Genomic DNA, 19,064 nt, shown 5'->3' with positions numbered 1-19,064 from the left:
GATGATTCTTTGAGAAACTAGCAATCCGCTCTGCGATTTCTAACGAGCTTTCTCACGATCCGTGTTAGACGATCAATTAACAAATCTGCCCTCGTTAATTACTAGCTCGGTCGTTCGATCGAGCGTCGAGGGTTGAACAAAGAATTTCGTTGAAAGGAGGTTCATTGATACGAGAATTCATTGAGATATTAATAAAAGACAGTCATTCTATTTTATCCTACCTATGGTTTAATACCTTTTAACAATTTCGATCTTATGGAAACGTAATTTTTAATCAAATTGGTAGAATAATCGACTGGACGCAATACGTGCGTCGATAGCAGCAACCGTGTGCAAATTCGATTGCATTTTAAACGTTGATATTTATCGAACTCTAACGCTTAGTTTCTACAACGTTAAGGTTAATACATAGGACGTAGCGGTATATCGCGAATACTATTTTCGCTTGTTTCCATTTCCGCAAGGATGAACGCCGCAGTTGCTGCGTTCGACGACGTATCGATTCGCCATCATCTGACATTTCTCCGTCCGCCTCATAGCCATGAATTTCTCATTGCGAATAGTCGATGGCTACGATCGTTGCGCAATTATGCACAGCCGAATTCCCGTGCACGATTTATTCTCGAACATCTACTCCTTCGATTCAACCGAGTCTCGCCGCAATGAATGGATTTCTTCGTTCTTTGCAGCGTCAATTATCCGCTGTCTTCCGCCCTTCTGCGAATTATTTTCATTCACGATTTACAGATTTGTTTAATATTCCGCGGGGAAAGGTCGAGGAAGAAATATCTGACGATTTAATTCTTCCAAAAATAGCAGTAGAAACATCGTAGATTCTATTTCACAATTTATTCACCATCATTTTACAAAATTAACTTTATTCTACGTGTTTTACTTCTTTCTCCTTTTATCGTACAATTGCTATACGATCTGATGGTTCTTCGATCCGATCACGATCTCATGGAATAACGATATTGTCGCCAATAAATATTTTTAAATGTTGAAATTTCATGTTTCCAAGTCGCATTACATCATGGTCAACTTAGCCATTCAAATTAATTAAATCCTACACTCACATACTCAAATTAATTCGTATAATCGTCGTTGAACATAAATGTGTCAGGAAAGTAAGAATGTTTGATCGTTTTAATTGATAAAAAACCTGAAATACGAGCGGAAATCCGTTACATCTTAACGCTCATAGCGTTGAAGCGCTCTTTGTCCTTGATATCAGCAAGATCTTAATCTTTGATCGCAAATAAAATGTACATACGTGCATCGTAAGAAGAAGTTTGTCGGGGTAGCAGGATCTCGGTTTAGCCTGTTCAGGTGTCCGGGCGTCACGCTCGCTGATTTATCGATCAATTTATTAATGGGTCAGCTCTTCTCGTGCGTTCGATCATGAATATCCGATGAAGCGGCTCGGACAGACGAGCGAGCCTCATAATTACTGTGATTAATGCTCGGGATCGGGATTAATTGCCTGGCCGGGCTCATTCTCGAAAATTGTTGGTTCGCGGAAAAATCGGCTAACCGGTCTGCGCATCTTTTTTTATCTCTTCCTTTACCAATCTTCCTTTCTTCCGCTAATTCTTTTCCTCTTAACGAGAGTCACGACTACGATCGTCACGATCGATACCACAGTCGAGCGACTTTTCTGCAAACTCGTATTTTTCGGAATACGATTATAATAGAGAATTGTTTCATCCAACTGTGATCACAGGTGTCATAGAAATCGCTATACTTTGGACATCTTGTACATTCCTTCGTATCACGTGCATCGCGTGCAATTTTCGATGAGAAATCGATGAGAATCCGCAGTCTGTTGTTCGTTAACAGCGCTTTCTTCGAGTGTTGACCGCAAAATATCAACGAAACGTTGGAAACTGTGGCGGTTTACTCCGAGCCTTGCAACACTTTTCAAGGCCATTCGCAACCACGTTCAACAATGTCAACCGTCTGCGGTCAGCAAGTTATTCCAGTGACATTAGCAACTAGACGAGGCGATAAACGTTTAAAGACAAATTATAAGCGTCGCTACTCTGACGATTTCCGACCACAGAGCGCTAATTATATATCTTTTTTTCTTTTTTGCTATCTAAAAATCTAAACCAGTCACGCAACAAGTAGAAGGAAATCTCGCCCCGGTTTGCAGGAAGAGGAACGTTTAATCCGCCGGATCGATCGATCTCCAATTAACCTGGTTGCTTTTCTACCTTGCAGAAAGCCTCTTTCGCGTGGTCTGAGGGCGGCGAGGAAGGTGGCGGGGGCGGAGGAGGCGGCGGAGGTGGAGGCGGAGGCGGTGGTGGAGGTACAACCGGCACCGGTACCGGAAGCACGGGCCCAACCGCCACCGGAGGCGGTGGATTGGCCCATTGGGTCAGCGTGATGGCGGAACACATCCACAATCCACACTCAGCTACTGGGGTGGGCGGTGTCCATCATCAGCAACAGTCACCCCCTCAGCCACCCTATCCATGGAACAACGGCCTCTCCGGTGATGTGAGTAGCTATCTTTTAATTCGACGAAATTTTCGATCGACGAATTACGATCTTCTTGTCCCATCCATGTGTGACGGCCAAAAGAAAGATTTTGGGAGTAGAAGAGAAATAAGAAAGCGTGTTGTAACTTTACAAAATGTATATCATCATTCGTATAATCTGAAGAAAACAATGAGCATGTAGTATACGTAAAGAATATGTGGCATATAATTGTACGTGATACGGTAGGCGAATGTTTAGTATGGGAAAACTGCTGGACAGAGATTTTACTTTGCTCGCGTACGCAAATATCAATTAAGTTAATTTTCTTTTGTCCGCCACTGTTCTGTATGCGAGTTTACACTTGAATAAATTTTTGCGTCGTTATTTTTACGTCACGCGAGACGATGTCCGAGAACCGTGTAATGTTAGTACGTAGAGGGATCTCCGGGAAGATCGCAGAACTACATGGTTGACAGTGTTAATTAGTAGGAATTAAACAGTGCGGTATCGTGGATAAGCTGAGAATGATAATTGGCAGAAACGTGATAGGGATGTACACGTAGCTGCTTAGGAGACAGGCTTTCGGAGATGAAGATTACTCTGCTATTAATTAGCAGCGAATTAATAAGGAATTAGGAGATTTAGAATCTTTCTTTGCAGATTTATCGAACATATTGTTGTAATACATATACTTTACGAAACTCTTTTCGTAATATTTTCCACCACAATCGTCGATGATGTTCCGCGAACACTCGAGTCAACAGCAATGAAACCGTTGAAGAGTCTTGCGGAGCGTTGAAAATAACATTAATTGTCAGAAATACAACGATAGCGAAATACTTATGACGAATGTTCTGCAGCGAAAGTTGCTCTCCCATTGATCGCGTTTCTCAGAAACCATACGGATAAATTGCTTAAATATAAACGCAGAGGTGTCATTTTCTGTTACAAAATTTACCTTAGAATATGGTAACCATTTATACTATACGCTGCGTACGATAAAGAAATCCATGGAGATAATTCTTCGAGCGTTCTTTAAAATATTAAACGCCACTTATGAAAGGTGTATCAGTTGGAAATTGGATATTTCATGCAGTATTTTAAGAAATTTTAGATGTCTGTCGCGATCTCTGGTCGGAAAGATTGTATAAACCCCGCGGTTCCCACGATTCCGTCGAGCACGCTCGACTTTGCACGCTAATTCCGCGTAATCTACGCTTTAAATCTCAGAAATTTCCTGCTGATCTCTCTCTGTCGTTGAATTAACAGTCGTCGAAGTCAGACGCGTCTCGCGGAGCTGCAGCAAACTTTCCCGCCTCTGATTTAACGGTAGCTGAAACTGCCGAGCGTTAACTTGCTCGCCACGATGAAATAATTCGAGGATTAATTTTATACCCGACATATTACGAAGTATTACGAGGCAAGGACCAGTTAATTGGCGACAAAGAGGCCGGCGGTTTCGCAGCCGGATTCCCACCGCGAAACTTTTACGACGAGTTCCATTTCTTCCGCTCGATACCTTCGTACTCGATAAGCGTTGTAAAATCGCTTGCAACCGGATGTCTTCATCCGAGGCAGAATTTGCTGCATCTGGACAGATTAAAGTGATGTTTATCTATATCTGTTCCACGAAAAGGTGTAAACTGGTTCCCCTGGAAACCCAATTCCCAATAAAGTTGGCAAGGTTAGAGTGAAAAATTTCAGAAGCCGGTTGTGAAAGACCTGCATGCTCCTCCTCGAAAAGGAATAGTTTCGTGGGGATCGTTAAACTACAAAAATTGGAGAAGCTAATAGTAGGAAGCTTGACAGCCTTTCTTAAAAATATTTTAGCCAATAGCTTTGGCAAAGTTATGTAGACTCTGTAGAAAATTCGAGAAACTAGTACCAGGAAGCTAAACAATATTTTTATGGCAAGGGACAGTTTCGTAAGTCTTTCGTTCGTCCTCGCTGTTCCTGCGATCGTAACGTGGAAGACTGGCTCGAGATCAAACGGTTCTGAAGCCTCGTCGAAACGCGCGTAAAAAAATATCCCATAGAAAAGCGGACGATCTTCTAACGGACGAAACACGAAGGGACAGGAGAAGAACCAGAAACGTGGATCGAAATGGCTCGGAAGACGAGACACCGTTAGACTCGCGACGCGGACGAGGAAATGTGCGAAAAAAAAAGGATCTCAACCCCTTTTTTTCGCGAGCAACGGGTTACCCCTGCTATAGTTTTGTTTCCCGCACCTCTCCCTGTGTCTCCGGATGAGAATCCTGCATAATTTCGACGAGGATTCTGCTGGATTGGTAGCAGGAAGAAAAGGACGAGGAAGAGAAGACAAAGAGGTCAATGGGTGCTGGGTGAAGAAGAACAAAAAAAAAAAGAATGACGCGTGGAGGGTAGCGTGGAAAGGGTTGAAGATCGCTTTGCATACTCCTCGCTCCGCCCCGAGGTGGTTGAAAAAAACAAACAGACGGAAGCGCGAAAAAAATGTTCACGGGACAACAGGGGTGAGAGAGTTCGTTTGAATGCACGCGGATTCGAAGAGTTCTCGCCGCACTGTTAAGGGTGAATCTCTCCTTTTGACCACGCAACGGTACCCGAGGGTCTCTTTTTAGAGATTCTTGTTTCTCGATCTTCCAAAGGATCTCCGCTTTTTTTTCGGTAATCTCGTGATTTTTTCATTTGCTCCTCTTTTTAGGTACCAAGTATGTTGTTCGGGATTTGAGGAAGAAATTCGAAAACTCCGAGTTTTGATAGCGGATGACGAGGGTAGTTCACCGCGATCTTCCTCGATTATTACGTTCCATATCGGTTGTATAACGTTCTTTTTCTTTTACAAAATTTCTTTAAAATAGTAGAATATTCGGAAGAAGCAACTTATCGCTCTAATGCCAACTAGTTTCTGAATAATCAGTTATGAAGAATGAGCAGTTCGATAATTCTTAATTCGAAATTCCCGGGTCTCTTAATTTCAAAATCTCAGCTGGTAGCCGGTTCAGAAAATTTCCTCCAAAGTAGCAGAAAATGTAGAAACATCAAGCTATCGAATAACCCCAAGATAATTATTAAACGATGCGGCATCAAGTCTATTCATCGCGATCGAACATTTCCAAAAATCTTCGTTCCGAAATTCTCAACTTGCCTGACACTAACGTACCTCGAACAGCCGAAGAGGAAGAAACGATCTATCGCAAACGCAGCCGCTGAATAATCCCGAATCATCGTTACCTCTCACAATCCACCGGATTCTTAATACCAAAAAAAAAAAAAGAAAAAAAATGAAACCTGACTTCGCCCTAAATTCACCCCTCGCATAAGGACAATCGTAGCAATCAGACGCAACCGATTCTTCGTTGAAGAAACAAAGAAGCCAGCAAAAGAAACGTTACTGCGCACTAACGTGACACGAGATGCTAAGAATCCAAATCGTCGAATCGAAATGACCGGTCAGGGTGCTCGAAAGGGTTGGTTCGGGTCGTGAGGAGCCACGGCATGCGGAAGATGCTTGCGTGAGCTGTATAGCAAGGATCAGCCGGTTTTTTGTCTAGGCTCGGGTGCCCGCGGGACCCACGCCATTGGTTTGTCGGAGAGGTCTGGAGGAAAAAACAAGGAGCCACGACAATAAGGGGACGATTTAAATAATCCGCGGCATGCAAATGCCTCGGAGATTCTCACGGCACGGCAGCTTTCGTCCAGGGAGAGCGGGAAGGTGATCGAGACGAGAGAGAAAAGGAAGAAGGACACGAAGACAATCGGCCAATCTGCATACGAACTCATACGGGTAGCGCGTTTCAACCCTTTCGAGTGTCCCGGGGATGATCGACACCGTCGCGGAATCTAATCGAGGGATCCTTCTTTTGAACGTCCTCTGTCGCTTCTGTGACTTTCTTCTCTCTCTCTCTTTTTTTTTTTTTTTTTTGGCGTTAATTTTGTAACCGACGTGGAGCGTTTTTTCGAATTTGAAAGCTACAGACAGGAATATACAGTGGAACTATGATCTATCTGATTTATCCGGGCTCCACTTATCGCGACGAAATGTTTGCCAATGGCCGATTAGCTGGACTTCTGCTGGTCGAATTCACTCGTACGAGCTGCTGTTACGTGGACGCAAAAGTAATAGATAATGGGGAAAGTTGGCGAGCTTTTATTACGCGAACTCCAATTATACAGAGTGTCCCGTAGCAGGGAATTGCTTCGGTGGTAGATTCTGCACGTAAAAGCGGCAGAAGGAGTTCTCATAAACGTACGCCCTGTTCGACCTTGTTTTCTAGTCAGAGAGAGGTTTTTTTTTTCTTTAACAAACTGTATCTGCATACCTTGGCGTTCCTATATCTCACCATTGCGACGTTTATTGCTCTAATGACTTCTACGTGAGACGGTAAGAAAATATTTGCTGAATTAGAATACAAGGTTCAGTGTCAGATGTGCAGTTCTGCTTGCGAACAGATAGACGAAATTAATTCAACTATTTCCATCTTTGGTGGAATTATTCCAACGTGGCACTCGCTGCAATTTGAAAACAAGATCAAACAGCGTATATGTCCATGCGAACCTTTTTTTATTGTTTTCGTGTTGTGGAGAAGCCTGTAGAAACTGTTTGTCCTGCGACAAAATCAGATAAATGGAGTTTCACTATAGTTGAATGTTACAGATAGAAATATACGTAGTGTTCTTTCTGTTTAAAAAGGATGTTTTTAAGTTTCGAATAGAATGACAGATTTCTATGGCTCGAAATAGAGCTTTTAAATCATGCAACGACTCTTCTTCGTTTTTCCTGTTCGTCGTATGCATCTTAACGATGCATTAATTATCCTTATAGGAAGATCATGCTCAGAGGCAATTTTAAAATTCAATAACCAATTCCATTAACTGTTCTTTCCGTAACTGTTCTTTTATTCGATTGTGACGTTAAACATGTATTTTTGCATTTTATCAAATTCCAGACACCGCCATTTACTTAATTGTTCATAAAATTTCATGAATCTTTCATTCATTTTGAGGGGATTTTATATTCCTGAACTTTACGAGTCGAATTCGAAATTAAGAAATTAAGAAGAACCAGCTTGTCAAGTTCCTGTCGCGTACTCCTTATATAGTACTATAACCTTTATTCTAAAAAAAAATTCGACGCGTACTTTCTTTATGAAAGATCGCTGGAAGTGTCACGCGAAATGTCACTTCTTTTCGAAGGAAGAATATCTTTAAATTTTGGACTATGGAATATTCCGTCGATCTGCAGTGAAATCTTCAAAATCTCTCCTTCAATTTTCCCCTAATCTCTTTTCTCCAACCGATAATACTGGCATATCAATCAACTGTCCTTTTAAAAATTTACAATATCCACACTAAAAAAGTTTCGAGAGACCTACTTCTTCTCGAACAAGCTATTCAAATAGTTGCGCGTTAAGAATAGAAGCGAGAACAGTGGTCTCAAAAAATGATCTTCGATCTCGCGTTAGACCGAAGCTTCTTTCAATTTATAATCGTTGGCACTCTCGCGTATTTCTTTCATCGTCGCTGCTGTCATCCATTCTACCTGTGACAAAACTGTTCGCAATGGTCGGATGTCATTCTCTAAAAATTCTCTTCTCGAACCAATGTAACGTACATTAAAGCAGTCTTACACGTTACAAATTATTCTTAAAAAAGAAACACGCGCACCTTCCACCATAAAAAGTCATCCTTTGACAAAAAATATGATATCCACCTTGCAACAGCGTTGCAACCCCAAGCGAACGAGAAGGGAGGGGGAAAAAACCTAAAAAGCAAAAAAGCAGGGCAAGGACTATGTAGGTCGACTCTGTAGTTTCTGAAAGTAGTCCAAGGCCACGCTGCGAGCCTCGTGCGGCATGGAACAAGGGGGTTAGAAAGAAAGAGCCGGTGCTGGTGCCCCTGTAAACAAGTTTTCGGATGTTGTAATCTGTCGCCGGTTTCGCCCAGCGGGTGGTCAACCCTTTTTCCATGCTTTTTTACGCCTGCCCGACCTTAATCCCTTAAAACGCTTAGAGCAGCTCTTTAGGGTAATTTCTAGTAAAAGAGGGGAGAAGAGTTAAACTATGAAAGGGGTGAGTGGATACAGCCGCCGAAGGCGAAGATGCAAAACACCTTGGAAAACAGCGGCCCGAAGCGACTAACTGGAACATACCGTGCCGCGTGAGAGTCCTGCAAGAAGCTACCCCATGAAGATTATGCAAAGGAAGATTCCTTCGTCCCTTTAACCCCCGGTTCCCTCGTTCTACCCCTGCGCCACGCTCTACCAGAATGAAAATTAAAATAATGGCCCTGCTCGTAACCCCGCGCCAATTTCTATCCCCCCACCCTTGCGTGTTTTCCTCTTCCCATCTCCCTCAAACTACCCTTATCCTCTCTTCTCTTCTTTTCCTCCCTGTCGTTCTGTTTTTAAGCTTCTCCTTCGTTCAAACTTTTTTTTTCCTCCGCTCTATGTTTCTCCTTTTTCATTCCCCTCCCCCCCTTCTTTCTTTCTTTCTTTCGTTCTCTAGGATCGGGGATGCAAATAGCGGTACAACGACATTTTTGTCTCCGCTCGACGTGAGACAAAAAAGAAAAAAGAAAGGAAGAAAGAAACTAAAAAAAAAAAAGAAACGGCGCGTTACAGGGGCCGGCTCTCATTGTCTCGTTCACGGATTCGTCACGGGGTAGTAACCCCTTCCTTCGTCGATCTGGATCGGCTAATGAATTTCCGTGTAACGTATCGCGGATCGAGAAAGGGGTTAGCGAACATTTTTTTCGTGATTTTTTTTCGAAGGGAACGTAACCTGGGACCAGTCTTTATGCGTATCAGGGCTGAACGGCTGTTCTGGTTTCATAGGAGATTTTTTCGATTGCTTTTTTTCGCGGGGAGTCAATGTCGCCGTGTTAACTTTCGTTGCATAGGTATCCACAGGGTATTTTTATTATTGCTTCGTTTTATTTTTTTTTTCATCTGCTTTTTTTCCATGGAATATTGTATAGATCGTCACGGGGTTGAATTACCGGTTTAATTTATTGAAGATCGTTTGATAGAACCGTGGAAGAATAAATTCGGACCAGGAATAATCCTCCGTCTGTTATGACATAATAATGGGAATATTCTTTTGTGTAACTTTCTGTTTTTTGCAACGTCGGAGAACTTGTGACGTTGAGAAATTAATTCTTTGTATAGATGGTTTTACAAATTCTTTCGAATATGATGTTGCGAAAGACGAGATAGATTTGATTGGAAGTAAAAAGAAATGGACATTCTGACTTTATAATCAGAATTATTTCTGATAAACTACAGAGTTACGTTGGGACTTAAAGAACGAGATCTGCCGATTGTAATTCCAACAACCGTGGAACGAGTTACGTTGGAAGCGAGGGAAAGAAATCGTTGGGCTGTGATTCGCAGAATCTCGAAAGTTACGTCGTAAACGAAAAAACGAGATCTTGCGACTACAGTTGTGAAAAATTCCAGGGAAATCTCATCGTAGACGAAGAAAAGAAACAACGGCCGTTATAATTCTCGGAAAGTCTCGAATTTACGTTCGAAACAAAGAAACCCTTTGATCGTAATTTCACAAAAATTCCACGTAACTTACGTTTGAAGTAAAAAAGAAATCTTCCGTAATTCTCGAAAATCCGAAAGAAGTTACGTCGCGCAGGTGAAAAAAGAAAAGAAAAGAAAAGAAAAAAAAAAAGAAGAAAATAGTTGCTCGTTGGAAATCGATTCGTAGAAAGGGTGAACGTACTCTCTGGACGTTTTGTACCAGCTCTCTGGAAAGGAGAAAGAAAGCAAAGGGAATCGGCGAGAAATCGTTCTGCCTGGACGGACACGGCGAGAGGATTGAAGAACGGAAACTCGGTGGAAAAAGGGCCATAACTCTGTCCTGGGCCCAAATGTTGTGACATGGTCGCCAGAAAAGGGGTTGTTGCTCGCTGCTACATGTCTATTGTCTCTTTGGCTCTGCGGGGGGTTGTCTCTCTGGGGGAATCCTAATGGAGAAATTGGAAAGTGTGAAATTTTCGCAGGTTGGAAAATGACAGTTTGCGGGCAAAGCTCGTTTTATGGTCCAATGGGAATATTAGAACCGTGAAAATACTTCAATTTCCTAGTTGGTCATTTTCCTAATAATTTAGCTTCCTTCAATAGAGTCCTGATCCATCGATTATTCTTCGTGTTTTCGCAGGTCTAAGGAGGATAAATTCGATATACGTCTCTTGGAATTGTGCCACATTTTATACGAAGTCTGTTTATCGCAAATAACGTTTAAAGTTAAGAATTAAAACTGACTAGTGTCGCTGCAATTATCACCATTCAGACTTGGCTATTTCAAAAGATGTTTCAAGCAGAACTCGCTTTGTTTCTATTATTTTACATAGGTGAACACGCTTGCCGGATCTCAAAGTGATCTTTGTTCGCTTTTAATGGAACTAATTTCACTTAGGTAGACGCGTAGCTGATTCCGCCACGAGTTTATCGACGTATATAAACGATATAGCGCTCGCAGGAAAATTGCAACTTCTCCGAGACTTGGAAATTAAAAGAATGTGGGATTAGAAGTAGTTGCAACTGTAACGTAAAAGTTGTACCGAAGAAATCAAAACGTATGCATCTACAGGCAAACCGACTTTATATTCGAAAACTTCGCTTTACGAAGCAAACGTTCATTTCGCCAAACATTTGCCCTGCAAATTCACAAAATCTTTCACTTCGCTAGTCTATAAAACACCCACTAAAAACCTGCAGATCCTTCGCTTTCACAGATTGACACGTCCAACGCTAAACGAACAACAAAATTCCACGAGTTGCTCCGCAAAGCAACAACGTACTGTGCCTGTAACCGTTTTAAGATTGCCAACACCTCCGACCACCGAAGAAATAGAAAAAGAAGACCAAGTCCCGTGACATTTACACGGGATCGATTAACGAAAACGCAGAGTAACGATACAGATCCGGCATGGTCGTGAACAAAGACGGTTCCAGCGATCACGGGGAAACCGTTAGCCCCGAAGACGTGACCAGGAATCCGGTGGAAGCTCCGTTAGGCGTCGCGAAGAAAAAAAAAATTAGCACCCATGAGAGACGAACGTTTCTTCCGGAGATTAGGCGGTCCCTGGGTCGCAGACGAGAGGAGGAGAAAAAAGCGTGTTCGCGGTGGAAAGGGACGCGCAGGTGAAAGGGGTGCGTATGCAGATGACGGTGAAAGTGGCGTACAAAGGGCCCATAGTCTCACGCTATTGTAGGCCCAGGTAAGATAAAGGTTGGCTCGGCCCTCAGGGCGACCCGCAACCTTACCTCCTCTCTTGATGTCTCTTTAATTTTTATTAATGACGAGGAATTTGAATTTCTGCATCGGTGATATGGGAACGAGACGATCTTTGGAGTTGGTCTAGCCGCGTACGTGACACGGATGGATCTTCATGGGCTAGGCTCCTTCTCGCCATCGATCATAATTATCCGGTTTACGGGACGGGTTACGATGTCACGAGGAATTTTCCACGCTGAACAAGCGATAGTTAGCTTTCGAAAGGTTTCACGCTTTTCAGCCAGCAATTTTCCAGAGTGAACAGGTTTTGGCTTTCTGTCCAACTTGAGAAAGTTTCGGCAAACTCCGCGGTGGCTGACACTTGCGCTATCCGCTGATCGCCGCGGATGTTCCTTTGTGGATTTTTGCAGCGTCCAGGGCCTGGGTTTTATCATCTTGCGAATAACAGTAAGAACAATAAGAAGCCTGTATCTCGTTCCGATAATGAGGATAGAAATGTGCTGTCTTTTACGTGTAACGAAATCGTCCTAATTTGTTAGTTGTTGTTGGAAAGTTGAGCGTTCGTACGTATTCTTCGTGCGTATTCTATGTATTTGTGGAAAGTAGAGGAAGCTTCCGTAGACTGTTCAACTGTCGAAGGATCGGTACTTTCGGTATAAAGAGAGATTTTATTTTTTAAGTCTTAAGAAACTTATATCTGCGATATTCACGTTCGCGCGATAGTCGCTCGTCGTATAACAGTTGTGAAATAGAATTGCTATGAGAATCGTATGGATTTGAAGGGAAACTCGGTGAAAGAAGAGTAAATGTCTGCGATGGAAACACTTGAATAGGATTTGTAAGTTGTTTCACGAATTCGTAATTAAAGAATCATATCGAAGGAACTCGTAATCAGGAAATTGAATGGGCTGTGTTTCAGTTCGTTTAAGTATACGTAATTAGCAAATTCTAATGAAAAGATTCATAGTCGGAAGTGTATATTTAAAGAAAGGAACTAGTTACATTGGAATAAAATTTTTCAATTTCACGGGCTCGCAATTAATAAATTACGATCAAAGAATCGGTGGTTACGGGAATTAAACAAGAAAATTATTACATTCATATTTGCCAGTTCCTTTAAGCATTCGTAATTAAAACATTCTATTGAAAGGACTGGCGATAAATCACAATGGAAAGGTTACCAACGAGGAAAATATATCAAAAAGAAGAATAATAGCCCTGAATAGCATCTTCGAGTTCATTTACAATTTACATACTGTTCACTCAAATCTTGCTATTGTTCTTCCAGATGAAACTTGGGAACAACGAAAGCCGATGAAAAGACGTAATTCTGTCAGCTAAATAGAGCCAGTCACGGCTTATGAAAAGACGTAATTTTACGTCAGAACCTGTGAATCTATGAATAGAAATATTAATGAAACCGAAAATAAATAAATATACGAAGAAAGAAAAAGCTTGAATTAAATTTTGGAAAAAAGTTTGCACGGGAGAATTTCGAAAATTCGATGGAAAGGGAAATTGTCACGTGGAGGTGACCTGCTGATAATTCTCTGATACAGGAAAATTATTTCGTCGCGTACTGGACCAGTCTCGCGACCAAGAATACGCGGAGAGATTCTAATTAATGCATACCGTGTTGTCGGTTCGTTAAAGTGGCGCGTAGAAACGCGTGTCGCGAAGAAACAGTAGGTTCAGTGTTTTAGACGGCCACGTGTTTTTTAATGACGAGGAGCAGACGCCGTGGTGTTTCATTGAATCGATCGAGGGGGCCCGATGTCTCCCACGTCTTTTTTTTTTTTACCCACTAACAGACTCGTTTGGAACCAAAGGAAACTGTTCTGGAAAAAAGAATATGTCGGAACTTGCATTCCTTTCATACCGGAACGAGATAAATACGAAACTTAAAATTAGTCCAAGAAGAAAATATTCTCGACGTTTACGTATCTCCGAATCCTCGTCTATTTATGTGGACAATTTTTAGCTTCTGATTTTTAGATTGTGAAAAATGAAGAAGAATATATGCAGGTTAGAAATTGAAAGCATAAAAATGCGCAGAATTGAGATGTGCCCGAAAAGTTTCTTTCGTTCCATAAGATGAGCAATTTCTGTTTTATATTATTCTATCGAATTAGATATGACCCATTTCGTTCTATTTCTATTATGTTCCTGCATAATTCAATAAACTAATATAAAAGAAAAAACATTGTGCGTCTATTATTTCCGTATAAAACGAAAGAAACTTTCCGGGCAACGTAATATCAAGTGCAAAATATTCGTCGTGAGAATTCTTCGATTTAAATTCCACTTGTTCGGTTGTGTTTAAAGAAATACATGTTTGCATAAACGTGAGATATTGTTGGAGGTATCGTTTTGATTTAATTCGTGGAATGTGAAAAGCTAAACTAAACTGCTAGAAAAAGTGGGTCGATTGGAAATAAGCTTCGAAGGATATTAAGTAAATTCTGTATCGCTGTCAGTCGTCGATCAATCTAGAGTTATATAACAATTCTGTAAATCCAGGATTCTGGTTGCTACCTAAAATAATTCTCTTTTCCATCTTCAATATTTCATGATGCTGGCGAAACGCTTTGCCGCGGCGTAATATAAAATAAATTCGTAGTTTGGTGGAATACGAATCGGCAAGAATAAAATTACACAGCGTGGTCGGGATCAAAGTAACGAGAGCGATAACACGGGTCGTAGGAGACCGCCGCAAATTTCGAGGGAAAGGACGCGTGAAAAGTTACGCGATTAAACTTTCAACTAGTTCCGCGCGTCACAATCGAGATTTACGGAAGTTGGCGGGACTTTGGGGGAAGTTCGGTCGAAAGAAAATCGTGAAAGTTCAACTGCTAAAAGGGATTTCCACGCGCCCGCTACCCTTTCCTTTTTCACTGCCCCTTTTGCGAAACGATCGAATAGCCGACCACCGCATTCGAATCTTTTGCCCCGAAGAAGAAGAGAGAAAATTGTAAATAACCACGATCAAACGAGGCAACGTGGAAAAAAGGAACGATCAAGGAGGAAAATCGTCGGCGAATATATCCGAGGAAGAAGCAGCGTACGAGAGTTGCAGGAGATTTCCCCACCTACGAAGACACTTGAGTCTCGATTTCCTGATTGCAAATGCGTCGGAATTTTGAGAAACAACTGGCACAAATTTTTCTCTCATCTCGGCGATGGATGCTGAGCAAGTTGGCGGAAGAAGACTAAGTTTTAACGAACTTCTCCGTGGAAATTTTAGAGAAATAGTTTGGAAGAATTAGCGAAGATTCTCTGCTTAATTTTTCGGAAGAATTTATGTCAAGTTGAGGGACGTTTCCGTGCGATTCTTCGTGCGTTCATCGTCCGTAACGATCGTCCAGAGAAACTACCCTTGTTGAAATTTATAAAAACTCGATTAACAAGTTGTCGGTGTGAAATGCGTGGAAAGCTTTTCATGCGATTACGCGTTAGAATCGTAATAAAGCAGCACGCGTATTCAGGAATTGTACAAGAGAAGATAACAGTAATTAAAAGATACCATCATTGATTGATAAATCGATAAATATGCATATTAATATCGATCAAAGAGGTAAAAACTAGAGGTAAAAATTAGATAAAACGAAGATTAAAATTAAAACGAAAAAAAAAGAATTATAAATCGACGATTGAAAGTGCAATGAAAAAAGATCCATGCGATAATTAATTAGATAGAAAATTGTAAGAAATATCGGTAGGTTGATGGTGAGGTTGAAATATTCGAGGGCCAAAGATCCATCCTGGAAAACGTCTCGGAGTGACAAAACGCGAAGCTCCACTTTCTCCGAGGGCGAATTGTCGCTGTTCTCGGGCGGCGTGTCTCGCATCCTGTCCGCCACTTAATGAAAAATAGAGAGGACGAGGCAGGAACAGAAGGTGGAAGGCGTCCGGCGCGAAATAGAGGAAAAAAGAATGCCGGTGGAAATATCAGAATCGATATTTGACCCCCGTGCTGGCGACGGGGAAAACGGGAAATGGAAGGAAACTCAACTGGGCGCCGGACTAGCCTTTGAAGAGCGGTAGCTACCAATGTTGCCGCCATCTTTCCGATATTTGATGGATCTCGAGAGAGAAAGAGGATGGCTTCTTCCATCTGTCGCGCGATATTGAAGACCGAAACGGCCGGATGGAGACGAGGCAAAGGGGAACGATTTCCCTCGGTTATTTGCGAAATTAAATATTCCAATAAATAGTCGAGACAGATTTTTTTCTCTTTCTTCATCGAGCAGAAATTTTCGTAATTTTCTTAATGCCACCGAGTTCTTTCGATCGTACCTTTCACCCGGTGTACGGTATTTTCTAACAAAGAGGAAGACTTTGAATTCGTCTGCATTTTACGTTGTGCGTTCTCCGGAAAGCTAGAAAATTTTTGCCGAAACGAAAGCAACATCGAAATAGTAAAAATTTCTGGATCGTTGAGAAACTTTGCGACGTATCGAGCGATTAATTAAGAGAAAATTAAGAAGATGGAAACTAAAAAGTCGAGGCGACAGGGAAGGTCGATTACTAAATTTACCGGTCTAATTGACAACATTAAGGATGCAGCAAGTTACTGTTGCATTGGAGAATTTCAGAACACTTTTATTTCTGAACTCCGTTTCGCGCAGTCCTCGAATATATCGTCGCCAGCTTCATAATATATCAGTCTATCATTTTATCAAGCACGTCACCTTTCACTTTATTGCATTGCAAAAATAAATTATTTTTAACTAACAATTTATATCTTGATTAGCTGTTTAACGAAATCTGACCGAAAGAAGATAATCGGCCATTGCAATTGTATTGTGCTACCAATTTAAAATCATGGTGGAAAATAGAAAATTTGATAACGCACAGAATATTTCAAACGTCATAAGTACGCCAAGTATTCCAGCGTTTTATAGTGTTTCCTTTGCACGATAATTCAACAACAAATAATATTACTAAATCGATAATAAGCGACAGGCTGCGGGTTGTCAGGATTCTTCTTCGTCGTTGTACAATTTCACATCAGACGAAACGATGACTTTTATTAGAAAGTTTGCTATAATTCAGCAAGATAATCGATTAATACGAATAAATAGCAAAGAGGTGCTGGTTTTTTCTTAACGTCGGATTTCTTCCAGCATGAATTACTCGACCGTCCCTGCCAGCTTCGCGACTTAGGATCGACCCTTACCTCGGTAGCCGGCGGTCGCAAATTATTCCGCAGTGCGCGCGAATTACCCCATAAACCGGAAGAATAACGTTATCCCGGGCGTCGCCGCGAACTGGAAGTAGCCATCGACGAAAAAAACAAAAAAAAAAAAAAAGGAGGAGAAAGAAGCCACCGAAAAAAGAGAAGACCTGGCCTGTTGTAGTCGGAGAACGACTGACGAAGATCGATATCTTGAAAAGAAAAAAAGAGAGAACCGAGTCCGCCAAACAAAGAAAGAACAAAATACATTAAACCGAAAAAGAAAAAAAATAAAAAATAAAAAAGGAAAAAGTAAAGCGAATACGAGTACGAACGCCGCAGATTTAGCGGCAGAATGAACCTCGAAGGGTCACATACATAGTTTGCCGGACTTTATGGATTAAACTGTGCGGAGGAACGACGGCGAAAAGGAGAGGAGATAATAAACACGGAGAAACAAAGAAAAAGCACGAAATACCGATGTAAACGGTTTGCATAAGCGATCGTAGCAGCGTGAGAATGGCGGATAGCCGTGGTTGCGAATATGCGTTAAGAAAAACCAGATGGAGAGAGGGGGTGAGGATTTAGCGGAAGGTTTGCAACAAGAAGATTGCGTTTCTTGGAAGGAAGAAAGGGAAAACAAAACGATTTTTCTACTCGCGCTGCTGGATCTCTGTGTGTATGGTGGTGAGTGTAGAGAAAAAGGGGGAGAGAGAGAGAGAGAGAGAGTGCACGGTCGATGGCGATGTTAACGGTCCTGGTCAGTCGGAGGGCTAGAGAGATATTTTTATAAAATTATTCGAGGCCCGAGGCGGCCTCTATCTCCGCCGGTAGTTTGATGAAAACAGGAAAAAGGGAGGAAAAGGGCGGCACTCGCGGAAATAGGGAAAAAGGAAGGGGGGCAAAAAGGGAAGGGCGGGTGGAAGAGAGAACGAAGAAAAAGAAAAACCGGCCACCGGGATCGATATTGAACCCCCCTTCTGGAAAAAAGGAAGGGCGGGAAAGAACGAAGGTACAAAAAGGAAGAGATCGAGGCGGAGAGAAAGAGATGGCCACGTAGAACGAAGAGATCCGATGCTTTGAGGAACGACAGTGGCTCGCGGATAAAATCCAAGATTCCCGCTGTACCATCCACCTATGCGTTTTCCGTTAGTCTGACCGTTCTCATTAAAAATATACAAATACAAACTACGCTACGTTTAAACGTCTTAGACCAGTCGTTTCTGTATACTTGTTTGCGGATAGACAGATGTTAAGCGATAGTTGAAAGGTCCAAGGAAACACGGTTCAACCAAGATGTCACAATTTTCTATTAATTTCCCTGTTTTACGTTATCGAGTTTACGTTTAAGGAAAGCAGATCGAATATCGTTTCGAGATAGAACGTGTAGTTGGATTATTCACGCGATCAATAGCTCGCAGTGAAGAAGAATTATAATTCAAAAGGTTCTTCAGACGTACCGTGTCCCTAATCTCGAGAAGAATACCTTGACACTGGAATCGTTTACGGCACGTATGAGCGTAGAATATCTAATAGAGATAACCACGATGAAAGACCTGCTACGATACTTAAAACGTACGATCGATAGGAACAAAGAGAACGCTTAAATTTACCGCGTAAATAATACGATTTTTGTGAATTACGAAGTCGAACAGGCGTAAATTGTTTGCACGTAAGTTGGGTTCCAAACGAGCACTGATAATTTCACGATCGTTCATCGAGTTTTACCTCGTTTCCGTATAAAAATCTCCCAACACCCACCGGCTGTGTGTATCTCTCAAAACTGACAGATGATGTAGCAGAAAAAAGGACCTTCGTAGCTAGGAAATTAGAAAAGAAAGAGTCGCGAAAGGACGCGTTCGGCGTACCACGAGAGGTGAGTTAAACGGCCAATGAAAGGGGTTTGAGGGGGGAGGAGGAGGTAGAAGCGCGAAAGAGAGGGCGAGAGAGCGTAGAAGCACGATGCAGCGAAATTGCAAGAAAATTCGTCCCGTTCTCTACCCTTTCCCCTTCTAACCCCTTTGGTGACCGATGAACGAAGCCCGCACGCTAGATCGAGAAATATAACTTCTTTCGGGGGGTGGCACGAGAGTGGTACGAACGTGAGAGGCGGGAGTCGGGTTGGGCGGAGGGGAAAGGGGGTGGCCGACGGAAAGAAAGAACTGCTGGAA

At 42.0% G+C, this 19,064-nt stretch overlaps 1 protein-coding gene across 4 annotated transcripts in view; it reads left to right on the top strand.

Moving 5' to 3' along the window:
• The window catches only part of LOC122574600 (zinc finger protein rotund-like), a 244,176-nt gene that overhangs the window by 77,404 nt on the left and 147,708 nt on the right, over positions 1–19,064 (top strand). For all 4 annotated transcript variants that reach the window (XM_043742334.1, XM_043742332.1, XM_043742333.1 and 1 more), the window contains exon 2: positions 2,224–2,502. In XM_043742334.1, coding sequence (XP_043598269.1) covers positions 2,224–2,502 — 279 coding nt within the window. The remainder of the gene's footprint in view (positions 1–2,223; positions 2,503–19,064) is intronic.

The sequence above is a fragment of the Bombus pyrosoma genome, linkage group LG14 (genome assembly GCF_014825855.1).
Source record: "Bombus pyrosoma isolate SC7728 linkage group LG14, ASM1482585v1, whole genome shotgun sequence".
NCBI lineage: Eukaryota > Metazoa > Arthropoda > Insecta > Hymenoptera > Apidae > Bombus > Bombus pyrosoma.
This window is presented reverse-complemented; position numbering and strand designations above follow the sequence as displayed.